Raw genomic sequence first — 27,572 nt, 5'->3', positions numbered from 1 at the left:
TCCTTTACTGAATTAACTAACTGTTGTATACTTACCAGTATCAAAAATACTAAGATAAACTTAGTTTCCATATAATCTTTTTATATTTAAAAATATTTCTTATTATAGCAGATCCTTAATTATAGAGCCTATGACATAAAAATATCTCTAATAACTGAATCATTTTGAAATTGGGCTAGAATTCAAAATCCTTAAACTGAAAGGTGTCCTTTTCCTGTTCTATTTATTTTCTTCAGAAAAAAAAAGCAAAAGGCTTAATTACTTGCAAGTCTGCACAATCTTGAACTCTAGCTTCAGATCTTTTCACTGCTTCAAGTCAAACTTTTAGCAATTAAGTATTAATGCAATTAATGGCACTGAAACCACAATCAATCACAAGATAGTGGCTATGAAATACATTGGAAATAGAAGACAGAGCTCATTTTTAATTCTTTTTTTTTTGAGACTGAGTCTCACTCTGTTGCCTAGCCTCACTGCAACCTCTGCCTCCCAAGTTGAAGCGATTCTCCTGCCTCAAGCTCCAGAGTAGCTGGTACTACAGGCACATGCCAACACGACCACCTAATTTTTGCATTTTTAGTGGAGATGGGGTTTCACCATGTTGGCCAGGTTGGTCTCGAACTCCTGACCTCAGGTGATTCACCTGCCTCGGCCATTTAAAAATTTTAACCCATTCAAATAGGTAAGATGCTATTAATAACTTCTGACACACCTTCTTCCTTGCTTGGTGCCCTATGAGGTTGGGTGCTGGTTTGTTCTTCATCTTCTTGGTATCTCTGAGTAAGTCTGACAAAAAGAGCTCTTTGCACTGCAGGGAGGAGGCCTGGTACAGGCAGAGGGCCATGGCCTGTCCTAGTGCTGCTGCCATCAGACCCACTCCCATGGTTAGGTGAGTCTTGAACAACAGGAGGCTGCTGCTGGGCAAATTCACCATGCCACATCCCATCTACATGTATAACATGGGGAGAGACAGTCATTGAGTGAGCACAAAACTTCACCAGTCATAAGAAATGAAAGCTTTCATCACAGGCACACTGGATTATCAAATTATATCATTTAAAATACTTCTAAAAGTTATCTACAATTCTATTGTTTCAAAAGTTTGGCAAACTGAAAACATTTTAAGGTTTCAATCTTATCAATTTTACTCAGCTTTACTTAAAACTTACGTTTCTGTCATGCTTTTAATGAAAAATAGGACTGTATTTTAAATTAGGAATAAATTATTTCAAAAAGTAAACTTACCACCAGAGTTATTGGGTGGCTGAAAATTATGTATAGAATGCTGTGCATAGTAATTATCGTAAAACTCAGCTGGGTTTTGCAGGGACTCATAATTGGTGTTGAGCTGCATTTCACCAGGACTTTGCTGGTATGATGAACCTGGAGAACAGTGATTCTCTCTGGGTACTTTCATCACATGTCCTGGAAAGCCTGGGGAGTGGTAAGCCCCACCCATACTTGGTGGTGTCAAAGATGTGTCTGGTTGAACAAGCACTCCAGCTTGATTTTGAGGACCTACAATTTCAGGTGGACCAGGTGGTAAAGGTGGGCTCTGTGGCACTGGTAGACCAGGAGGTCCTGCACATGGGTGATGTCCAGGGGAGCCTGGGTGCATCACAGGACTACTGTGTCCCTGAGACATGTTAGGTCCAGGACCTGGACTTGACCCAGAACTATAGATATGTTGAGGGTGTGGACTGCTTCCCTGAAATTGTGGTCCTGGTGGTGAGGCACTGTTATAAAATGCTGGTGGCCTGTAGACAGAAATAATAATATTTCTTAGTTCAAAGAAAAAGAAACAAACAAGAATGTTAACACTTCTAAACAGATATTGGTTAAGTACTTTTTTTACATCAGATTAGAATACTGTGTGTTTAAGAAGCAATTTGTTCCATATCGTCGATAGGTAGAAACACAAAATAGACCTCATGCTTTCATTTTAGCCCACTTGCTGCTTACCGTTAGCTGTTCTAAAACTTACTGTTTTGAAAAACACAGAAAAGTACAAAGATAAATAAGAATCACCCCTAATCCCACTACCCAGAGATAAAATTTTATTGGTTCTCTCCTACTAGTCCTCTTTTTCAGGCATGTATAACCTTTTACAGTAAAATTAGAATCTACTATATAAACATCCAACTTTTTATAACAATTTCTAATTGGTTATTGCTGGCATATAAAAAGACATTCAGTTTTTGAATGTCGCTCTTCTTTCTTGACATCTTGCTAATTTAATTATTATTTCCAATAGTTTTGTCTGTTGATTCCTTTGGGTTGAGGGAAACTTCCCAAATAATTAGGCTGCCACTCCACTTCTAATCTTTATAACTTTTATTTCTCTTATTTCATTGACCAGGATACAATATATAATATTACCAAAATAGTGGACATACTTATCTTCCTGACATTAGTAGAAATACTTTTAATGGTTCAAATGAATTGTGATATTTGCTATAGATTTCTTGTTCCTCATTGGCTGAGACCTCCTTGCTTTCCTGAGTTGTCAAGACTAAACGAATGCTCAACAATGCGACTTAGGGCCCAGGTGCACAGACGCTGGGGGACTGGCAGCAGGGCTGAAATGGTGGTGTTAGAAAATGAAAATCTGGATCCAGAGGTCTTCCGCCAATAGCCTAAGGAATTGCTCTTCAAAATAATCAAATATGTGGAGACCTATTTCCCACAATCTGAAGGCATTATCAATGACAATGCAGCCTCATAATCAAGTGAAAATGCCAAATCCACCCACCAGGCAGGGTTCTTCAGGATTACTATGCTGAGAGGTTTCAGAAGCTGTATAAGGATTCCATATGGGAAAGCACTGATGGCAAGCAGCAGGTGGGAACCGAAAACAAAGGTGGAAGCAACCATCTGCGTGCATGCCACATATGTGCTATCTCTAACCAAGTTTAATTACATGATTAGCTTGGAGTATGACTTAGTTTCTTAACGATAATTTTCAGAAAAAAAAATTTGATGTCATTTTGAAAGTTTTTCACTTACTTCCTCCCAATTTTATGCGCTAAATCCACAGTAGGTTTTACAACTATTTCAAAAAGAGATGGAATTTTCCTAAAATCATCAGAGAAATCTGTCTGAAAATCGTCTTCAGGATCAGAAAAGGGAAAATGCTCTGGAGGGGTTGGCAGAAGCCCAACCCCTGGAGGTGGTTTGGGAAGAGGAGTTATGCCACGCTTTCTAAGTTCCTCTAATTCTCTTTCATCTTCATTTATGAGTTCTTCATCAGTATTCAACACCTAAAAATAATTGGCAAAGATTACTATTTCAAAGCGCGTCTTTTCCTCACATTTAAAACTAGAAGACTTAAGTTTGGTTAGTAGAAAAATAATATTAAAGTTGAAATGGGCTGGTCGCAGTGGCTCACGCCTTTAATCTCGACACCTTGGAAGGCCAAGGCAGCTGGATCGCTTGAGCCCAAGAGACCAGCCCGAGCAACACGGAGAAACCCCTGTCTCTACAAAAAATGCAAAAATTAGCTGGGCATGGTAGTGCCCACCTCAGAAGGTTGAGGTGGGAGGATGACCCCAGGGGCAGGAGCGGGGGGGGGGGCGGTGCAGGGCAGGGGGTTGGCAAGGAGCAGGGTGTGGAGGTTGCAGTAAGCTGAGCTAAGATCACGCCACTACACCCAGCCTGGACAACACAGCGAGACCTTGCCAAAAGAAAAGAAAAGAAAAGAGACAGAGAGAGAGAGAGAAATAAGAAAGAAAAAGCAAGCAAGCAAGAGGGAGGGAGGGAGGAGGGAAGGAGGGAAGGAAGGAAGATGGGAAGGAGGGAAAGGAGAGAGAAAGAAAAAAAACAGTTGAAATGGTTTGGAGATAGCTAACTCCTCATTTTTTATAAACAGAATGAGGTTCAAAAAGGTAAAGAATATTGCTCAAATAGAATAAAATATAAAATAGTAAACTTTCAATTTCTCAGCAGTTTCATAAAATATCACTTATAAAATATGATTCAAGTCAAATGTATTTGTGGAGAGACATAATCAAGGTACAAAAATATTACTCACTTTGTCCAAAAGTTTCTTTGTTTCTTTAGTTAGATCATCATGGGAAAATTTACAGTTGTCTCCCTGGTAACATTTTGCTCCACTATGATAGAACTTGCATGGAAATTCATGTAAATAAAAATATTAAGGAAAAGACCAAGTAAAATCAAGGTCTAATTTTTTTTTTTAAACCAAAACCTACAACTGTTAGACAAGATAGTTAAGTTCTAGAGATCTGCTATATAACATTGTACCTATAGTCAACAATACTGTATTGTATACTTAAAATTTTGTTAAGGGAGTAGAACTCATGCTAAGTGTTCTTAACACACACACACACAAAACCACAACTGTGCTGAATCAATAAGGCTGTATTATTATATATTATACTGAATTTACTATAATCACATCGGCTTATTTTTAATTCTATTAAGGTTAGATATTTTAATTATACAAAAACATTCAAACAGCTTTTTTCTCTATTAAAACTAGAAAGCCACTTTTTAAAGGAAAAAAAATTTATCACTATTATAGCAAACACTATTATATTTTAATTACATAAGCTCTGTTACTTTTCACAATAAAATAAAATATAAATTTTGTAGCAAGAGCTTATATTTATAAAGAAAATTAAGAGGCTTAATATGTCATGTTAAAGGCAAATATCCCAATAATCAACTACAGACTAATCTTAGGATTTTGGAGACAAACGTATAAAGAAAATATTAAATCTAGAAGTACAGTGAAAAATATACCACTCTCAGGTGATGTATGTTCAGGGAATAGCTGGATGGTTTTAGGAAATTTATTATTGTAAACACTGATAAGGTCAAGAAAAAAATTATATGATCATTTTGGCAGATGCAAAAGGCAACTGATAAAATTCAAAATCTTTTTTAGATTTCTTTTTTAGGTTTAAAAAAATCCTCTTAGTAAAATAAAAATATACTTTCTTAATTGATTTTTTAAAACTTACTTTAAAACTGCAGCCACAAGCTAAAACAAAAAGGCACTATCATTAAAACATGTTTTATGTCTGCCACAGTCACTATTATTTAACATTCTTCAGGAAATGTGGCCAATACAATTAAAATTAAATAAGAGGTATAAATATTGTAAATGAAGTAAAATTATTATTATTTACAAACAGCATGACTATATAACAAAAACCCCATAAGAATAGATGGAAAGCTTTCAGAAACAGAATAAAGTATTTGCTTTCTAAAGAAATACGTCAAATCTGAAAAAATTTATTTTTCTTGAATAGGACAAATTCATTACATTTTATTTGTTTTTATTATTTGCCAAATCACTTCTGACCTGAGACTATTACAACATTTTTTTTAAAAAGGAAGGAGTATTTGCCTTACCAAATATCAAACATACTCTTACAGAGGTGAATAATCAAATACCACAATAGATAAGAGTAGTATAGAAGCAGAATTGTGTACAAATGAGAATTTAGGGTCTGGTAAAGATGCCATTTTAAATCAGTAAAGATAAGACAATGAGTTAATCATCTGAAAAAAACGTCCTTATTAACACACTGTGTATTAAAATACAGTCCATATTAATGTAAATGTTAAATTTAAAAATACAATATTCACAATCATTATAGATTTCATTTTTCTAAAAAATTATGTGTATAGGCTGGGCCCAGTGGCTCACGCCTATAATCCCAGCACTTTGGGAGGCCGAGGCAGGCGGATCACCTGAGGTCGGGAGATTGAGACCAGTCTGATCAACATGGAGAAACCACATCTCTACTAAAAATACAAAAATTAGCCAGGCGTGGTGGTGCATGCCTGTAATCCCAGCTACTCGGGAGGCTGAGGCAGGAGAATTGCTTGAACCCGGGAGGCAGAGGTTGCAGTGAGCGGAGAACGCGCCATTGGACTCCAGCCTGGGCAACAAAAGTGAAACTCCGTCTCACAAAAATAAAAAATTATGTGTATAAACATATACACATCCATTCATACATACATACCAGCATAGAAAAAAAGTCTGAAAGGCTTTATGCCATACTCCAAGTATGGTTCTCTGTAGGATGACATTACTTAGGATTTTTTTTCTAAGTTTGTTTGAAGGTCATTAACCATACCAAAGTAGAGAGAATAATAAAATGAAGTCCCTCTCATGTTGACCTCATAGGTTCAACAACTTTCATCATTTGTTGTAAATATTTCCATACCTATTCTCAACAGATAAGGACTATTGTTTCTTTCCTTTTTTTTTTTTTTTTTTTTTGAGACAGAGTCTTGCTCTGTTGCTCAGGCTGGAGTGCAGTGGCACCATCTTGGCTCACTGCAACCTCCACCTCCCAGGTTCAAGCGATTCTCCTGCCTCAGCTTCCCAAGTAGCTGGGATTACAGGTGCACGCTACCATGCCCAACTAATTTGTGTATTTTTAGTAGAGATGGGGTTTCACCATGTTGGCCAGGTTGGTCTTGAACTCCTCACCTCAGGTGATCCACCCGCCTCGGCCTCCGAAAGTGCTGGGATTACAGGCATGAGCCACCGCGCCTGGCCCCTTTCCTCTTTAAATTAGTTATGGGAGTCGGGGAGGTGTCTCACTATGTTACCCAGGCTGGTCTCCAACTCCTGGCCTCAATCAATCCTCCCACCCCAGCATCCCAGTGTTAGGATTACAGGTGTGACCTACCATGCCTGGCCAGCAATACTTTTTCTTACCAATCACGACTTCATTACCAACCTGGCAAAATTAATGTGTTAATTTCAACTAGTAACCAGTCAATATACAAATTTTCCAGACTTTTAAAAAAGTATGTTTTTATAATTCCTTTCTTCAGATCAGGACATAAAGATGATCCACAAATTGTATCTAGTTAATATATCTCCCAAGTTACTTTTACTGATTTCTAGAAGTTCCCCTTTCCCTTTTATTTTTGTATCATTTGTTAATTTTAATATTGGTCATAGATGGTATTCAAATACTCTCTACTGTATCATATCAAAAGGCATTTAATATCTGGTTGTTTCTTTTTAGTAATGTTAAGACTGATCAGTCCTTTCAGGTGTTGTCAGCTCCATCCATCAATTGTAAAGTTCCTAATTAACTTTTCACCTCATGATTTTAGCAGCCATCAGTAATCACTGCCCAGGTCTATTGTGGAGAAACTGCAAAACGTAGGATTGCTGGGTCAAAGGGTAAATGCATATTGCATTTACCAAGCTCTCCTCCATAGGAACGCACCATTTTGACATTGCCAGCATCAAGGTTTTCTCACATCCTTGCTAACAAACTTCACTGTCACGATTTTTTTTATTTTTGCAAACGTGACACAGCTGCAAATGTTATCTCAGTGTAGCTTAAATTACATTCCCCTTATTAGGAACAAGATTGAACATCTTTCTATATGTTTTGGGACCATTTGCATTTCTCTTTCTGTGAATTATCTGTATCTCTTCCCTCATTTTTCTTCTCAATGTTTAGAAACTCATATATTAAGGATATGACCTCTTCATAAGTGATATAAATTACACATAATCTTTCTCACTTTATTATTTATCTTATTATTTAGCTCATGTTATATGTATTTGTTTTGCAAATGCAAGCTTTTTCATGGAGTCAAAATTTCAATCTGTTCCCTTTTTGCTTCTGGATTTTGAGACAGGAAATTTTTCTGTTCCAATTCATCATGTATTCCTCTGGTAATTGCATGGTTCCATTTTTTGACATTTTGATCTACGATAACACGCATTTTTCATTTTATTCACTTTCTTTTTTTTTCACATTTTTTAAACACGACAACAGAATTTAAAAATTTATCTGGAAAAATAATCAGAATCTACCAAATATTACCGTGGCTGTTGTGGCAGAAATAATCACAGCAAAGCAAGACAGACATGAGGGTGAACAAATCCATGGAGCCAAACACGAAGTCCAGAAGAAAAATCCATATATATAAACATTTTGTCTGTGATAGAGTTTCAATTCTGTGGGGGAAAGCTTCATTAGTCATAAGTGGTAGTGAGCAACCTGACAGATATTTGGGGGAAAATTAACATGGAAAAATTGCAGAATACATTTTTTTAAAGGACCAGAACACTATATATAGTGAAATTCCAATTTGGGTAGGAGCAGGAATACAATTTAAATGTATATATTTCCCAAGGGAGAGTGGGGAAGAATATACAGCATCTATCATTGAGTGGTAAGATTTGATAAGACTTATAATTTTCACAAGGATAATTTTTTACTCCTGAACTTAAGTAAAATAATTATGGAATAAAATAAGTATTTTGCCAACTACTCCTTCAGGAAGCACAATCTCTTGAACTACTTTAAGCTGATTATATTAAAGTACCTTCCCTTTACAGAATTTTTTCCAAAGGGCAGTTATCTCATTTCCCTAAAGAATAAAAGTCAGTTTGCTCTTTTGAAGTACAAAGTTTGACTAGACTGGGTTTATGTAATGTGTTGTTTTAAATTTAAAACCAAACTAGGCTTTATAGGGTGTATTTATTATTTTTTAAAACCTCAATGATGCTTTAAAACCCCAGCATTTTATTTAACATACATTTTAAATAAAGGATATTATGCATATAAATGCAGTTCTCTCCTTTGGTACAATATCCTTGTAAATAAAATTTGCAGATCTCTTTTCTTTTCTCCAACTCTGCATCATGATCAAATTTACACTGATCTCCCTATTCACAAAAAAAAAAAGAAAAAAGAAAAAGAAAAAAAGGTAAGAAACAAAGAGAAACAAAGAAACAACAGCTGAATTTTCTACATGGTGTCTCATGGTAAAATTATGGTCATTATCTTCAGTCTTTAATAATGAACAAATAATAACTCAAATGACCCCTTTGAATTCCTGCCCAAGACAGTGGAGGTAGCTACATGCATTAAGGCAGCACAGTGAGCAAGACCTCACAGGATACTGCCTGAATTGGCAACCAGCACTCACCATTTCTTGCTGAGCTACCACAGGAACTTACTTAACCTCTTGGTGCCATGAATAAAATGGGGATAATAACATTAACTACTTTGTAGGGTCACTGTAGGATTAAATCATTTAATATTAGTTGTACTTTGAACAGTACTTGCCACGTAGCATTATGTGTCTTTTAAACAAATCCGATTTCAACAAATTATGTTATTGTCCCAGAACATAATTAAATGAGCTCTAATGTACGGTATTTCCATGCAAGATACATTTTAAAGACCCAGTTTTATTACAACTATATGAGAAGAGAAAAAAATTAACCATCCCCCAAAAGACTTTAATTTTAAAGATTATTTTGGAAGTTAAAATGACTTATGATACCTCTATAAATTTACCTTAATACACCTCCCTTCCAGGAAGTATTTACAGATCTGTTTTCCTTTGTGTTCCACTGTGTGCTGATTAATAAATTCCTGAGTCATAACCTTCCATTTTTTCCCTGGTTTATTATACTGCAAGAAGAAAATTCCATTTGAATGCAGCATATGAAATATTAATAGGTATCAAAATGTATGATTAAGTTGATCTGGAAAAAAGTACAAATTGACTACAAAAAGTGATCAAGATTGAACATTCTGATGCTATTCATTTATTTGGAGAGAGATATGTGTCTAGTAATCTACTTATGCTACTAGTGATCGCAAAAAAAAGCCTATTTCTTTCTATTTTAATGAAGATGAATAACTTTAAATAAAATTATAAAAAGCTTAAAAATTCACAATTCTCAATTTGGGCAAAGACACAATAAAATATGCACTCATATTATTGACAGGTATGTTATAAAAGACTTTAAAATATCCATATTGTTTGACATACAACTTGTACTTTTTGGGATTATTTTGAAAGAATTATCAGGGAGACACAAAGATCTATTCATATAATAAAATACTGACATAGTAAAACAGCAAAACGAGAAACACTCTACACATTTAAAACTAGAAGACTGGTCAAATATATTATGATACACTTAGGTGGTAGAATATTATGCAGTCATTAAAAAATCAACAACTTTGGATCATAAAAACTGTTTACAGATCAGGCATGGTGGCTCATGCCTGTAATCCCAGCACTTTGGGATCACTTGAGGCCAGGAGTTTGAGACCAGCCTGGCCAACATAGTGAAATCCTGTCTCTACTAAAAATACAAAAAATTAGCTGGGTGTGGTGGCACACACCTCTGTAGTCTCAGCTACTTGGGAGGCTGAGGCACGAGAATCGCTTGAACCTGGGAGGTGGAGCCTGCAGTGAGAGCCAAGATCACGCCACTGCATTCCTGCCTGGGCAACAGAGTGAGAGTGTCTCAAACAAACAAACAAACAAAAAACAAAAAAAAAGTTTACAATATTTTATGAAGTAAAAAATTGATCCCAATTCTACAATAATAAATAAAGGCAAAGGAAAAAAGACAAAAAGAATATACCCCCATATTTTACAGTGTATGTCTCTGGATGGCAGGATTAGAGATTTTATGTGTGTGGTTATTTTGTACTTTCTTTAGGGGAAAAAAAGGGCAAACAAACAGGCGGCGTGTATTACCTTTAACTTTTAAATATAAAAAGTTAAGAAAAAAACTTAAGAAAATTAAAGGAAAAGAAATCTTATAGCCCTACTTGTTTTCCTTACTTCTCCTGAGTCCCCTATTCAACTTCTGCTTTAAGTATAAGATTAAGTAACAAGGCAGAGTATGAGGCTTAGCCATGCTAAATGTAATGAGTTACATTCATCAACTCTAAAAAACAACATTATTTTTCATGCACCTGGCATGCACTGTGCCCTGTATATCATAGGAGTTCAATGACTATTTACTCTTCTGATTTGATTTCTGTTTTCCCTTTTCTCTTAATTTCCTAAAAGATAGAGCATAAAGTTCAATCTACTGAAAACAAGAGATTGCCTCACAGCAAACATTGAGGCAATAGATGTCTAAATTGAAATCTGATCCCCAGCATTCACAGCTCAAATCACATTTTACTGTAAGAATTCTAAAAAAGGTACAAGAATACCAAGTGAACAGATAATCCTAGAGATTCGTTTTAAAAATATAAACATACCTAATTTACCCCAGGAAAACACAATGAAATTGCTTATACTATGACAGAATCATTTAAAGTGTCTCAAATCTATATAAATTTGATTCACAAACATTTTTATGTTTAGAGATTCGTTTAGAATAAGCAGATATAAATGACCAGCTCACATAGGCATTCTATACAAAGAATCGTGGCTGTTATAAAATAAAATAAACAGCCAAAGAAAGTAAATTATGCAAAAATCAATGAGCAACCTGAGGAATATAACTCTGAAATTAAAAAGTAAAAAAATTAGGTAATCACACACACACACACACACCCTGAAAAATGCAACAAGTTGTACTTAGCGTTTCATTAATAACTTACTCTTTCTGTATACATTACTTCCAAATAATGTTTCATTGTTTTAATAGAGGATTGTGGTGAGGAAGTGTTTTGTTTTGTTTTTTAGTTTAGTTCCACTTAAATGAGTAGAAAGTATTTCAGTGTCCACAGCTATGGGAAACCTGACTATAATCAAGGTACTATAGAAAATCTAAAGCAACTTTAACGAATAAATTTTTAGGGCAAAATTAAGTGCCTAGAAGATATGGCGAATTAGCAGACTGACAGAACTCAGGAATTGTGCCTTGCAACTCCTCCTATATTCTTTGCATTACAAGACAGTACTGCGAATAAAAAAACAACACAAGAATGAAGGAGAGAAAGAGGGAGAGATGGAGGGAGAAAAAAAACCAAGCTATCTACTGTACTTGGTCATTTTAAAACTTATTTACTTTAGAAGATATATTGATACAAGAGACAAGAGCATAAAATATTAATATATATCAGGTAGAGGAAATGTAAGGATCTACCAGGAAAATAATATTTATTACAAAAAATGTAATAGGTACAGTAAATACTAAAACAATTTAAGAGTATTATGGCCAATAAAATGAAGAAGCCTTTAAAATTCAGTGAAAGTTTGCTTCTTCGTGACTACTCTTGATTTTTCAAAAAAATTATGATGAATCTGAAGGTACCCCGAATTGATTTGGCTTTGGAGACTCTCATAGTCTCTGAAAGGCCTAGGACAGAGACGGATCTATCTTGGCCACTCTGCTGTGGCCTGCATGTTCATGCTATTCTGGATGGGCCACCTGCAGACCATTCCTGAATATGAACTGCTTCCGTGGGCTCTGGCACACTCCCAGTTGTTTCTGGAATCATAAGAAATGTCTCTCGTGATAGCCAATAAATTGACATGATTGATAATGTATTTTTATCTTTATTTTTCTGTTATATGATTATCTTTCAGGTATAGCCCAGATCTACAGACATCTAAAATGTTGTGCTTGATGGGGCCCTTAGAGTTAACTTAATACTATACCCTCATTTTGCAGATTAAGCAAACTGAGGCAAAGAGACAGGTATAACTTGCTCAAAGTCACACTTTCCTGGAAGCTAATTTTGTTTAAAGGTATAGGGTGTAAGAACTGGGTATAGGAGCAGGCTTACTTAGAAAGCATTTGTATTAGTTTGGGTTAGGGAAATCAGCATATTCTAAAGGTCTACTGGTGTCTAAGAAGATGACAGGCAGGTTTTTAGTCACCCCAAAATTCTAAAATAATAACCATAGTAATTCCAAAGCTGCTGTTCCATGGAACAGTGAGTGGCTCAGTGAATGTTAGTAGGTGTGTAGGGAAAAAAAATAGTTTGTAGTTGAGTAAATGATGGGTTGAACAAAATAAGCTTCTTTTTGCCTAAGCTGCTCACAAGCTTTACTACATTAATGTCAACTGAGAATCTCCAAAAGCAGATGGCATGTGCTGGGTTTCGCAAATTTATTTGGGTCTGAACTTCTTTTTTTAGGTCACACCTGTTAACATCTCTTGAAACAGTATACTAAGGAGTGCATATTAAGAAATCTCTGCCCACTATCTTTAAACTGAGAGATCAGAAAACCAAGCATTTTCAAATTATAGTATACAGCTATCCCTCTCAGTTCTCACACAAAGTTGCAGCTTTTTTTTTTTTTTTTTTTTTTTCTGAGATGGAGTCTCGCTCTGTCACCCAGGCTGGAGTGTAGTGGAGCCATCTCGGCTCACTGCAACCTCTGCCTCCTGGGTTCAAGCGACTCTTCTGCCTCAGCCTCCCGAGTAGCTGGGACTACAGACGTGCACCACCACATCTGACAAATTTTTGTATTTTTGTAGAGATGGGGTTTCTCCATGTTGGCCAGGCTGGTCTTGAACTCCTGACCTCACGATCTGTCCGACTTGGCCTCCCAAAGTGCTGGGATTACGGGCATGAGCCACTGTGCCCGGCCAAAGCTGCAGCTTTTAATGACCCACTATTGCCTCTATAATTCAATCAAATCTTACTAGAACAGTAGTAGAATACAGGAATTGGACCACAGTAATCCAGGGAGTCACTACAAGGTTAAAAGTTCATGTTCAGAGTTCAACTCAATTTGACATATATTTATTGAATATCTACCACATGTAACATACACAAGTTCACCTTTCCAACCATTTATATCCCCCTTTCTTCTCTTTCAATCTTTTCAACTCTAAAAAGGAAGTTAATTTACCACTGCCTCCCTTCTTGTACCCCCTACATATTGAGCTATTAGCATTTCATTGCCAGTTACATCTGGGGAAGATGATTCCTAGGAAAGAAAAGCACAAAAGAAGACTAATAGAGGATATATTTTTGCTTTTAAACTTAGCAATTTTATTTTGAGGTTCTTTCAAACATAACAATTTTATTTCAAAGTCAGCAAAATCTGTAAATTAGTTTCACAACTAATTAACAACTATTTTTTGGAGGCTATTGATACTCATTTTATCTGAGCTGGTAATTTTTCATTTACTAGAGAAGTATCATTAAAATCACAATGCTTTCTTCGCCATCAAATAAATTAAAAGATGAAAAAGCTCCTCCCCTCTTTATATATAAATTCTTAGTACCTCTTGAAAGTCATCCGATACTGAAAACACATTAGGCCCTTTATTGGTTCTTCCCCCACGTTCTTTTCGTTTGATTTTCTTCGGCAAGCCACGTCCACGACCAACATTAAAACTTTTAACTCTCTGTTCAATACCTAGAAAAGTTAAAATGTACTTAAATTTAAAAGAAAAACAGCATACCTTTCAATTTATTAGTTTATAAGGAACAGCACATTTTAATAGTCTATAATATACAGTGCATTCTTTTTTTTCCTTCTAGATTCAATGAAAAAAATTAAATCTTTGTATCTTATCTCCTTGGTACTGTTTCTTAAGGGATGTTAACAACATAGGAAGGCAAGGAACAAGGATACACATGGCTAGAGAAGCGAAATCAAGTTTTATTCTTTTTAATTTTCCTTAGCATAAGATCATTAACAAGCCTTTCTGTTTTTAAGAGAATCAAATATTATATTCCTATTTAAGGAAGACATTGTAGGTATCAGTGGTTAATTAGCAGCAAATCAAATTTCCACTGGTAATTTTGAGTAGATATATACACATATATCTCCAGGAAAAATTATACTTCTTTTGTTTTTGAAAAACTTGGTATCTAAAAGTATGTAAAAAGATACCCAAATTACAAAAATTAGTTTTTCTTTTTAGAGGCAGGGTCTCACTCTGTCACCCAGACTGGAATACAGTGGTGAGAACATAGCTTGCTATAACCTTGACGTCCTGGGCTCAAGCAATCCTCCCTCCTCAGCTTCCTGAGTAGCTGGGACTTAAGGTGTGAGCCTTTGGCCTGGCCAATACTCAGTTCTTTAAGAGCACAAACAAGTAGGAGCTTGAAAAGAAAAGCCCCAGGTGGGAAGGGATGAGCAAGACTTCTTTGCATTACCCTTATTGTCCAAGTGGGATGATCCCTGATACCACAACATCTAGACTACAGGAACAAACTTGCTCAGTACAACAGCATATGTGTAGAAAAATTATTTTCCCTTTATTTCAGCTAAAGCCTACATTCATATTTTTCAAAGAAATCCTGCTAGGAAATCGAGAAAAAATAAAGTCATAGAAATAACCAAATTTACTCATAACTGATTCCTGTATGCAAAGATAATTAAAGGGTAGTTATACAGAGTGTGGCTCCTCACTACTTCATTTCAGTCTCATATTGCTCCACTTTTCCTGAAGCAGATATATTGACTAGCCAATACTTAAGGCTGATTTGAGCCTTACATGACCCATAGTTTCTTCACTTATTGTCAAGAGCTGGCAACTTGTCCTGGTCTCTCCAGGGACCATGTAATTCAATATTGCAGATAAACAGGTGATCAGTGTAGAAATGTCTTTAAATTATGTTTTTATCTCCAATTTTAAAAGATGTTCATAGTCCATGCACACTTGCTTAGCAAAAATGACTGCTGTATTTTAAAGCCTAATAAAAGAATAGCTTCCCAGCTGGTCTAAATTTAAAGCAATACATACAGCAACAGACATAACTGTATACTGACATGACACAGAAGCAAGGGGAAAAATATAAGAAAGTTGTATTGCATTTTTATGTATTTTTAAATCATTAGAATATCTTTCCAACTGAAATATTCATGTATCATACAGATTGAAATATTTGTAGATTCTGTTCTCAAGGTCTACAAAATAAAAGAAAATGAATTTAGGTTCTACAAGAATAAGCTAATCTTGAACGGGGATAAGTTTCTAAGTTTTTACTCCATAGCTGCCTGTTTTAATAAGGTTCTCACATTCTAAGACAGACTGTAATTTCAAACTTACCTTGCTGAACTCCTTTCATTCTCTGTTTTTTCCCTGATTCTTTAGAAAATGATGACCCTAAAGCAATATTTGAGGTTTCTTTAGCTTGCCTGTATTGTTTCAGCTGATTGGCAAAATCTTCCTCTGTTTCCTGACCGTAGTTACCAAAGTTGTCATCACTGTAGTTACCGAAGTTGTCATCACTGTAGGTGCTGTACTCATCATATTCTTTACTTTTAAATTTTTTGTTATGTTGACCCTTCTTTGATGTTATGTAGCTTCCTGATATATGTCCACGCTAAGTGAAAATGGACAATCATTATCAGGATTTTTCAATTATATATAGCAATTGACAGTAGCACAGGACATCCTTTTCCCCCCAGCAAGTTTGGAGAAAGGAGAAAAGACAGTTATTAGTTCTGACTCTTGATCAGTACTTATCTATGATACTACTTAACACTAACTTCAAAAGGCTAAATGTTACCCTGAGATAATTAAATATTGTTATCTTTATGCTTTAGCCTTTGCTTTCTATGTTCTATGTCTCAGTATCTTACACACAGGAAAAAGTAAAAATACACACCATCATACATAAATTTTTCCTCCAAAAAATGAAAAGGCCTTTTTGAAAATAGGGAAAAGATAGTTAAATAGCTTGGGGTGGAGGAGTGTGGTAAAACATACTATTTCTCCTAACACTGGAAAATTCTCAAATTACATTATATTTAATAAAAAACTGTATGTGTGGAAAATTTTATAAAAAGAAAATGTCTATATCAAGGGTCTAATAGAAAAAACAGAGCTTTCCCTAATAGTGAAAAACATCTAGTGAATAAGTTGCTTATTAGAAACTGTTTATTACAACAAACATTATTAATTTTATTGCTTCCTTACTAAAGCATGTGAAAACAAAGAATACACTTTAGTACTAGAAGTTTATTAAATGACAGTATTCAGGTCTGTCTCTATTCACTGAAATATTTTTATTAGTTCTATTGTATCCTTTATCAATTTTTTTTAGTAAAGCGAGAAAAAATTGCACATAATTACAGCTTAAGGATCTAGACAAATCCAAACCAAATAATTCATCTTTAGCTTAGTGCATTTAATTTAATTTATTTATTTATTTTGAGACAGAGTCTCGCTCTTGTTGCCCAGGCTGGAGTGCAGTGGCATGATCTTGGCTCACTGCGACCTCTGCCTCTTGGGTTCAAACAATTCTCCTGCCTCAGCCTCCCAAGTAGCTGGGATTACAGGCACGCACCAACATGCCTGGCTAATTTTTGTATATTTAGTAGAGATGCGGTTTCACTATGTTGGCCAGGCTGGTCTCGAACTCCTGACCTCGTGAACCGCCCGCTTCAGCCTCCCAAAGTGCTGGGATTACAGGTGTGAACCACTGTGCCTGGCCAGCTTAGTGCATTTTAAATGTGATATTAAAATACTACTCTGGCTGGGCACAGTGGTTCACGCCTGTAATCCCAGCACTTTGGGAGGCTGAGGCAGGTGGAGGCACTTGAAGTCAGGAGTTCGAGAAGAGCCTGGCCAACATGGTGAAACACCGTCTCTACCAAAAAATACAAAAATGAGCTGAATGTGGTAGCATACACCTGTAGTCTCAGCTACTCAGGAGTCTGAGGCAGGAGAATTGCTTGAATCCAAGAGGTGAAAGGAAGTTGCAGTGAGCCAAGATCGCACCACTGCACTCCAGCCTGGGTGACACAGTGAGACCCTGTCTCAAAATAAATAAATAAATAAATAAATAAAATAAAATACTACTCTGGCAAAATACCAATATGAGACTATGTATTTAATGAAATGCAATGAAGTATTAGATCTTTCTAATTATAAAATAGAGAAAAAATGCATAACTAATCAAGAAAACCAATTCACTCATCAATTTTAAATTTTAAAAACACTATCATATTTTTGATTTGTTTTAAGTAGTACTTTTTAAAGTTTATGAACTCCATTCTTAGTCTAGCACTTCAGAAGTTCAAAAGGGAATTTACGATTGTAGCCAAAACAGTGTTTCTGACATTTTTTAAAGCCACTATGAAAACTAAAGCAAAACAAAAAATAATTGCTTAGATTAAGTTGAAGATTAAATTAACTAGTTAAATGATGGTTATATTTCCTTTTATTAAAACTGTGACTATATTAATACTTGATATATTTCAACACTTTATGATTGAAGATGACTTTGTTAATAGATGAGTATAAATTTTTCTCTGGAGATTAGATGCTTCTCATACAAGTTTTAAATTCTTAACATTAATTCAGTTCTCTGATTGGCATAGCTTTATCAAAATAATCTCTGTGTTCTTACCTTAAGTAGAATTATCCCTAAATTTTCATTTACCTCCTCCCTAGATTCCCACCTGTAAATATTCTTAATAGTCCCCTAAGAATGCACATTCCATCCCAGGGCTCCTTTTGTGGTTAAAGACTTCTAGTGTGGACTGCTAAGGTCCTTCACATTCGCATTCACACCATGTTGTATGAGTTTTCCAGGAAGCATGAAATGAATGAAGGGTTACAGAGCAGCCCCGCTTTTCTAGAGTAGTTCATATATTCCTTATGGTTCATATAGTCATCATTGGGATGAACAAAATGCACTCATGGGCAAGGGTCTAGCAAGTATTTTTTCAAGTCCAACCGAGAGAAGATAAATGAAAAAGACAATAAATTCCACAAAAATAGATAGCTTTTGTAATCACTTTGCCAACTGATTATTTGGCTATACAAACTGCTAGAATGTCTGTAGGGATAGATTTGGTTTCTGTAAAACAAAAACAAGCCCCACAGCAATCACTGGAAACAAATAAAGGAAAAGGAGGTCCTGAAAAAAGATGAGGAAAAAAGAAGCTAAATTAAGTTCTCTAATTTAACTGCTGGAGGGTTAACAGTATATTCAAATTTTGCCCTGTAATTGTAGAAGTTACATAGCAGATACTTGTTATCTAAGAAAAAGGGATTTTTAGATGTAATTAAGATATAATCTTAATTCTCAGTGAGTCAACTCTAAAATATATATATGGAAGAAATGGTACTGAACTTTCTCTTCTTGTAAATAGCAGACTGGGTAATTCAGACTAGTTGTCTCTCTTAAAAAAAGTAGAAAAGATAGACAAAATATTTTTCTTAAATCCGTTTGTAGACATCAGACAGCTAACAAATTAGTGAAGGATTACTAGACCAATACCCATGGAGTAGATGAAAATCCTGAGAAGTGGGCAGCATTTGGAGCTGCATTTGCTCCGAGAGTATCACCCCATCAGGAAGAACCAGGTGAGAGATCCAACAGGACTTTAGACTGTCTCTGTTGTCTATGGAAACAAAAGGTGGAGTCCAGAGTCTGGAAAAGGTGGAAGCTTAGTAACCCCCATCCTCAATTATAAGGGGATCTCAAAATGGGAATCACAGACTGCAGCCCAGCCTTCAGGAATCTGAGTGGCTCAGAGGTCTCAAATCCTGAAATTGGAATAAAGTTTGTAAGGGTCACCAGAAATCTGGCAGAAGTAAGTAAAAATCCTTTCTGAAGGAAAAGAACATCATCCTAGGCCTAAAGTTATTTCTACAAAATGCTCAGCACAGAATAGAAAAAACTGAAAACAAAAATAGACTTATGAAGAGATAGGATCACATGAAAGAGAACCAGCAAAAAATAACAGGCAATAGAAATACAGACTTCAGGCCGTGCACGGTGGCTCACGCCTATAATCCCAGCACTTTGGGAGGCAGAGGTGGGCAGATCACCTGAGGTCAGGAGTTTGAGACCAGCCTGGCCAACATGGTGAAACCCTCTCTACTAAAAATACAAAAATTAGCCAAGTGTGGTGGCGTACACCTGTAGTCCCAGCTACTTGGGAGGCTGAGGCAAGAGAATCACTTGAACTCGGGAAGCAGAGGTTGCAGTGAGCCAAGATCACGCCACTGCACTCCAGCCTTGGCAACAAAGTGAGACTCCGTCTCAAAAAAAAAAAAAAAAAAGAAAGAAATACAGACTTCAGATATAGAAATTTGTATCTGAAGTCTGCTATTTTCAAGTAAAAGACAATATGAGCATTTCAGCAGCAAACTTGAAACTATAAAAATGACTTAGAAGATTTTAAAGAACCAAATTTCTATGTATGAAAAATACTTAATAGATAGGTTTAAAGGCAAATTACACTCTAGCCTGGGTAGCAGAGCAAGGCTCTGTCTCAAATAAATAAATAAATAAATAAAGGCAAATTAGATCTCCCTGAAGGGAAGAGAAGACTAGAGAAGAAAGATTAGGTAAAGCGTATGTGGTAAAATGTTAACTGGGGAATCTGGATGAAAGATATACAGGAGTTCTCTGCACCATTCTTGCAACTTTTTTCTAAGCCTGAAATTATGACAAAATGAAAAGTTATAAAAAATGAGGATAAAATAAACACATTGGCCTAATAAATAAAAGCTGAGAGAATTTGATAGCAAACCTGTGCTATAAGATATGCTAAGCAAAGGCTAAACGATGCAGTGCGTCTGGCTAAAAGAAAATGGTATCATATTAAAACTCAGATCTACAAAAAAAGTGAAGAACACTGGAAATGAAATGTAGATAAATATAAAAGACCATCCTTTTTCTTAATTTCTTTAACTGATTTTTTTGAAGCAAAAATAAAACAGTATGTCTACAGGGATATATAATAGTCAGCGTAATATTAACAATGCATATTTATTAACAATAAATAACTGCATAATGTTTAAAAAATGTGAGATACCTAAAACAACTGCATTATTGTTTATACATACAAATCCATCTTGCCTCCCACAGTGGCCACATAGAAGGCTATGTACTTATTACAATAATGCTGCCACTATTTTAAATATTTGGAACTTCCTCTTTGGGGTTACTTTCCGTGATAACTTATGAATCCAGAACCTGTCTCATTACTTGATATTTTCAAATGTCTTCTCACTTGAAATAATAATGCCCATCCTTAGCTTCTTTTCATTCATTGTAAGAGTCTCCAAATGACTTTTGAATATTTCTAAAGAATAAATCTAACTACATATCAGTGTTGCTGAATTAAAAGTTTTGTCACTTGTGGTAAAAATATTTTTAATGAATAGTTATAAAATGTTCTGAGAAATAGCAACAACCACTGACTCTAAAATCACTGGACATATTGACCTTATAAACATTCTGATATTTACCCAACTAGATAAAATTATTAACTAGTGTATAATTCTTTTCAAATTTTAAGAGAAGATATTTTAATGAAACCTCATTTATTTAATGGTCACTTAGCAATCTCAACTATAAAGGCGGCAACAGTGAATCAGACTATAGAAATAACTCTAACAAAAATAGTATTTTGGTTTCTAAACTCACAAGAGATTAGGAACACCAAATTAGGAGAAAAAATAGTGCTCCTGTAGACCAGAACAGTGAGACTGGCAAAAACGAGAACTCAGAAACTTTGGGGCTTTTCAGATAAGTGCACACTGATCCAAATACTTCCTAGTGACTCTGAGAAGCATCATAACTTGCCTAGCACAAAATACTGTATATTTGGAGATAGGGCCTTTAAAGAGGTGACTAAATTAGAATGAGGCTGTTAAAGTGGGCTCTAATCCAGTTTGACTGATGTCCCTATAATAAGAGGAAATTTGGACACAGAGAGACACCAGGGGTTCCTGCACACAGAGGGATGACCATGTTAGGACAAAGCAGTGAGAAGGAGGCCAGTGACAAACCAAGGAGAGAAGCCTAGCACAGATCCTTCCCTTACAGCCCTCAAAAGAAACCAACCCTGCTGGCACCTTGATCTGGGGCTTCTAGACTCCAGACTGTGAGAAAATACATTTCTATTGCTTAAGCCACCCAGTCTATAAAATTTTGTTATGTTAGCTCTAGCAAACTAATACATTATGTATTCTTTATGTTCAAAGATTTCAAATTTATAGCCTATGTCTGATAAAATACCAGAAAGAATAAAATTGAAAGTTTAATTTTTCTCTTAAAAGGGCAATACTCAAAACCACAATGAGATGCCACTTCATACTCATTTTCTGTTTCCAAAAGAAAACAAAGAAAAAAAAACACATGTTGGCAAGGATGTAGAGAAACTGAAACCCTCAGGCATTATGTAAATAATGTAAATGTATTTTTATACTTACATTATTGTAATGTAAATAATATGTAAACATTGTAAATAATGTAAAATAGTGCAGCCACTGTGGAAAAGTTTCATGGTTCCTCAGACAGTTGGACATAGAATCACCATATGATCTAGCAATTCTGCTCCTAAATATATACCCCAATAAACTGAAAGAAGTCTTAAAAAGATTTTTGAATACCCATGTTCATAAGCAGCATGATTCACAATAGCAAAAGGTAGAAACTTTTTTTCACGAACACCCACGTGTCCATCAACAGATGAATGGATAAACAAAATGTGATATATACACACAACGGAATATTATTCAGCCTTAAAAAGGAATGAAATTCTGACACATGCTACAGCTTGGGTGAACTTTTAAAATGTTATGTTAAGTGAAATAAGCCAGATACAAAAGAACAAATACTGTATGATTCCACTTACATGAAATACCTAGAATAGGCAAATCCATAGAAACAGAAAATAGAATAGTGGTTTTCAGGGGCTGGGGGCAGGGGAAAACGAGGTGTTATTGCTTAATAGGTGCTGAGTTTCTGTTTGGAATGATCAAGAATTTCTAGAAATGGATAAGTGGTGATGATTGAACAACACTGTGAATATACTTAATATCACTGAATTGTACAGTTAAAAGGGTTAAAATGGTACATTTTATGCTATCTATGTTTTATCACAAAACAAAAAAATGGCAATACCTGAGTAAATGGAATGTCATAATCCCTGTAGAAACCAGTTCTTTTTTTATGGGAACTTTCTGTATGTTCAACATCTGAATCAAGGCTGTAGTCCGAACTATCATCACTAGATGGGGAATTATGCTGAAGGGAGGGGAAAGACAAATATGTTACATTTGCAAAAGGAAGAAAATTTAACTAGTAATTAGATAAGCTTGTTTCAGCCAGAGGTACCAACCAGTAGATTATATTATTCCAGGAGACTCTGAAGTACTACTGAAAAATTCTTGCCCCAAAGGCCACCACCATTCCAACTTCGCTGGGGTTTTCTGAGAAGTATATCTTCCTCTCTGCTCAGAGACTTTATGACATTTTCCTCATCATCCCTTTGACCTAAACAGAAATATTCTGCCCCTGTGCTCTAAAATGATCTACATTTAAGCTAAACCTAAGAAAGTAAAATTGGCTCCTAGATCACCAAAAAAGGTCATAGAACATGAGTAGAGTATGTATTAATTTGTTTTTACCTAAAATGGCTTTGGAGTTCTTATTCTATTGCATGAGTACCCTAAAACTAAAAGATACCAAAACATTACAAATTACAAAAATAAAATAATTCTGGCCCACAAAATTGAACAAAAGTGAAATGAAAAGCATAAGTAATTGATAATGATTATTGATGTCAAGTACAATGATAACTGATATCAAGAGTAAGCTTTTTCAAGTATTAATACAATTTCAAAAAAAATGGGACCAAATCTCCTCCATCTGGTCAGAATGATTACCTTCCCGAGTTGAGCATTCTCTTTAAAGAGTTCTTACACTTCCTAGCAATGAAAACACTGGCTCTGTGTATTATTATCGTTGCAGTCCCAGCATGTAGATCTAGTACAAACTCAGTAAAAATTTGCTGAAATGATTGAACTCTGATGCTTTTACAAGGGAAGGCTCTGTTTTTCTCTAACCCATCCTGAAATGTTATTTTAGGAAAGACAAATTGCTTTCCTCCATCTTGTTCCTAAATGGTCTGGAGTTTGGTTTTTATGATTTTATTGCTTTTGTCTTTGTTGATTTGATAGGTGACATAAAGAAATATTTTTATAATTATGCTGTCAAATGCTTCAACTTTAAGTATCTAATCATTCTTGGCTAGGATTTAAAATAAATAGTGTCTATTTAAAAGCCAAGTTTGCTCAGTCACCATCAGAAGTCAGCTCCAGCTCTAAGGAAAACCTTTCACCTGAAAAATACTAATAGAATTATACTCTGAAAAGATTTGGTCCTTGTGTTTCTTGGTAGGGTAGATTACAAACTCCAAAAAGTCTCAGACCTTTTGACTCTCTGGAATTAATTTTGTTAGGTAGTACTTTTCTAGAAAATTTTCCATTTCATCTTGCTTTTAATATTTATTTTCATAAAATTATATACATAAACTTCTTATGATTTTAATTTCCTTTTTGATAGTTATTTCACCCTCAGCATATATACATTTATTTTTCTTTTCCCTTTTATTATTGATAAGTTTGGTCAATAATATATATGTTGTTGATCTTTTTTAAAAAAACTATTGGTTTTCATTCTAATTCATTCACTTCTGCTTATAATTTTATTAAGTACTTCCTTTTGGTTTTGTTTTGTTTTGTTATTCTATGCTGTTTGAGCATAGCTTATATTTTCTTAATTTTTTGTCATTTTAAAATATTAGGTTAAATTTTTCATATGCTTTGTGGGCATGCTTTCTTTTCTGGAAGACTTACTCTCCATTATTCTCTTTTATCTTACAATAACAACTATGGAATGTGACCATAGTCTTATCTTGCTTCTCATGTGAAAAAAATGGATGGAATGGGCCAATAAAGCTTTCCTAGCTTCATAGCTCTAGGGTTATCTCTTCTGTTGTTAGCATGGAGTATTCAAAAATATGGCTATTTTCTGAGCTATGCCTCTTCTGCTTCCTTCCCCCATTTGTTATCTGACTATTTCTTTCCTTGGCCCTATATGCCTGTTTCTCAACGTAGATTTTACTTCCAGCAGTTACCTCCTCAGTGTGGGACTCTGTCATAAAAAGGAATTTGGTTGATTCATATTTGGGGTTCATCAGGTCCAGATCTTTTCAGCACCATCCAATTTCTGTGGTCACCTTACATTCATGCATGAACTGGTGATAGCACAGCCCCCTCCCAGTTTCTGTTGCTGTTCTCAGGCCCATGAGGTTTCCATGCTGGGCACTGACCATTTGAGGTGAATATCTGTTGGCAACTTGGTTTCTGGAAGTCCCTTTATTTTCCCTCTGCTTCATTTGTACTGATGCTGTTGTTACACTGGTCTTGTTGCTGTCTATCGTTTGGCTCCAGTCATTTGTATTTTTTAGGTTTATTAGAGATAACTTGTTTTTTCCTTTTTTTGTAGATGTTGTCAATGGGTTTTGGTTGTGTTATCCTAATTGATGTGATTTTAATGGAGGAAATTCAGGGAGTTTCAAAACCTGCTCCTACATTGCTGCCAACTTGTCCATGATTTCTCAGTCAGCATAGGTTCCCCTTCTTCCCTACCCCAAATCCACATAATTCTCTATCCAGTACCCTGTTGTTTTTTTCATAGCTTTCCCATTGCAATGTAATCTCTTTAAGAGCCAACTATTTCACTCACTACTATAACCCTCAGCATACAGCATAAAGGTTTCCATAGTAAGCACTCGATCATATACCTAAATGAATAATAAATAGATGGACAATGCCAATGCTGCTAATCTGTATCTGTAGAGAATGAAACTCTCTTTCCTTAATCTTCCAATATCCATGTATACAATCTTCCATCAATTAAAATATTATTTATTTCAACCTGCATTAAAATTTAACTTGAAGCCCGGTGTGGTGGCTCACACCTGTAAACCTAGCAATTTGGGAGGCCACGGTCGGCAGATCACTTGAGCCCAGCAGTTTGAGCCCAGCCTGGGCAACATGGCAAAACCCTGTCTCTACTAAAAATAAAACATTAGCCAGGTGTGGTGGTGTGCACCTGTAGTTCCAGCTACTCAGGAGGCTGAGTGGGGGATCACCTAAGCCTGGGAGGTCAAGGCTGCAGTGAACCAAAATTGTGCCACTGCACTCAAGCCTGGACAATAGACCCTATCTCAAAAAAAAAAAAAAAAGATTTAACTTAATTACTTTTTAAATCTTTAAGATAATTCATATAATCTTTGTTTAGAAAGTTTAATCACATAAATGAAAATATCTAATCCACATGTTTTATAATAAAATAATGACTTCTACCTTCTAATTTTCAGTATTTTATATTTCATAAACATTTATCAAAAGAATAAAAAGTAGATTCTAACTAACCTTATGTTTCTCACGTTTTCTCCTTTTGGATTTTTTCTTCTCTCTCTCTTTCTTATGTTTTTTTCTTGATTTTCTGTAGGCTTTCTCACTTTTCTGCTTTTCATTCTCTTTTGCTTCTTTTTCTTGTATTTCTTCAAATCCTGCATCGTCTATTTCACCGTCTTCTAATTCGCCATCTTCTCTATAGAAGGAAAATTTTAATTTTCAAATATCATTCTAAAACAAATCTTACAGAAAGATTTTCAAAAGAAAAAAAGCATATGCCAAGGATTTATGTTATATTCATTTAGACAAGTGCTTGAAAAATTTTTCTATAAAGGCCCAGATAGTAAATATTTTACATTTGCAGGCCATATATGGTTTCTGTTGCGAATTCGTCTTCATTTAACATTCCTTTAAAAATGTAAGAACCATTATCAGCAGCCGAAGTTTGCAAACCTCTTAGATTAAAATCACTGATTCTCACAAAATGAATGCATGAATAAATACAGTGCTATCCCAAAGTACTGCAATAGTTACCATCTACTAAACTTTCTTCAAAAAAAGGAATTAAACTAAGATGCTCTAAGAAACACTCGACTTACAGGAAGGTATTTTTAACTTAGTGGCTCATAGACAGCTATAGTTTTAAAATAAAAGCAATCTAAGAACCAAGAATGGGCTGCCCTTGGGGAAAGAGGATCCAGGATCCAGTTGGTGCAGCTTATGGCTTGTCCCTATGCATACAGTTCTTAAATTTTTTTTTTTTTTTTGAGATGGAGTCTCACTCTGACGCCCAGGCTGGAGTGCAGTGGCACCATCTCGGCTCACTGCAAGCTCTGCTTCCTGGGTTCACACCATTCTACTGCCTCAGCCTCCCAAGTAGCTGGGACTACAGGCACCCGCCACCATGCCTGGCGAATTTTTTGTATTTTTAGTAGAGACGGGGTTTCGCCGTGTTAGCCAGGATGGTCTCAATCTCCTGACCTCGTGATCCGCCTGCCTCGGCCTCCCAAAGTGCTGGGATTACAGGTGTGAGCCACCCACCACGCCCGGCCAAATTATTCTTTTTTTATTTTTATTTCTAAAAAATAATTCTTTCAATAGATAATACAGGCATGTGGCTTAAAGGGAAACCTCAAAAGGCACATAAGGATCTGTCTCATTTTAAGTTAAAAAATACTGTATCAGTATCAAATAATTAAACATTTCTTCATTTGAATCATAACTTTTTTCTTTATTGTATTGTTCCCTTTCCTGTGCTTATGTATTTTCAGAAATTTTAGTTGGTGTGCATACGACAATTTGTATTTTGTACTTAAATATTTTACATTTCATGGCTGTATATTCATTCGATCAAGTTCTTTTATATCATAAATAATTCACATAGAGCTGGGCATTTGATTGCTTGCCGATAACTAGGCAATAAGCATTTTTAAGCATGAAGTAATTCTTTGGTTGAATTTTATTCTTGATATGGGGCTTACTTAAGAGTGAGATTTCTGGTCTACAGAAATTACCATGCTCATGAATTTTGACATGTATCGCCATGATGCTTTGCACAAGGGCTGCACCAATTTAGATCATCTTTAGCAGTGAATCAGCAGATTAGTTTTACTACAACTTTACTAATGTTGGTGGTGGAATTTCAGTTGGTTTTTTTTGCCAGCTTAATAGGTCTAAAATTTTACTTTCTTTGATGACTAGT

The 27,572-nt window shown here is 35.3% G+C and overlaps 1 protein-coding gene across 1 annotated transcript in view; it reads right to left on the bottom strand.

Moving 5' to 3' along the window:
* Positions 1 to 27,572, bottom strand: part of ZC3H6 (zinc finger CCCH-type containing 6) — a 57,295-nt gene that overhangs the window by 7,580 nt on the left and 22,143 nt on the right. Inside the window, exons 2-11 of the mRNA XM_063695704.1 lie at positions 25,886 to 26,066; positions 22,566 to 22,688; positions 15,740 to 16,016; positions 13,964 to 14,097; positions 9,318 to 9,434; positions 8,569 to 8,680; positions 4,031 to 4,140; positions 3,007 to 3,260; positions 1,246 to 1,757; positions 713 to 946 (exon numbers count right to left, since the gene is read on the bottom strand). Of these exons, the coding sequence (XP_063551774.1) occupies positions 713 to 946; positions 1,246 to 1,757; positions 3,007 to 3,260; positions 4,031 to 4,140; positions 8,569 to 8,680; positions 9,318 to 9,434; positions 13,964 to 14,097; positions 15,740 to 16,016; positions 22,566 to 22,688; positions 25,886 to 26,066 (2,054 nt within the window). The remainder of the gene's footprint in view (positions 1 to 712; positions 947 to 1,245; positions 1,758 to 3,006; positions 3,261 to 4,030; positions 4,141 to 8,568; positions 8,681 to 9,317; positions 9,435 to 13,963; positions 14,098 to 15,739; positions 16,017 to 22,565; positions 22,689 to 25,885; positions 26,067 to 27,572) is intronic.

Source organism: Gorilla gorilla, chromosome 12 (genome assembly GCF_029281585.2).
Source record: "Gorilla gorilla gorilla isolate KB3781 chromosome 12, NHGRI_mGorGor1-v2.1_pri, whole genome shotgun sequence".
Classification (NCBI taxonomy): Eukaryota; Metazoa; Chordata; class Mammalia; order Primates; family Hominidae; genus Gorilla; species Gorilla gorilla.
This window is presented reverse-complemented; position numbering and strand designations above follow the sequence as displayed.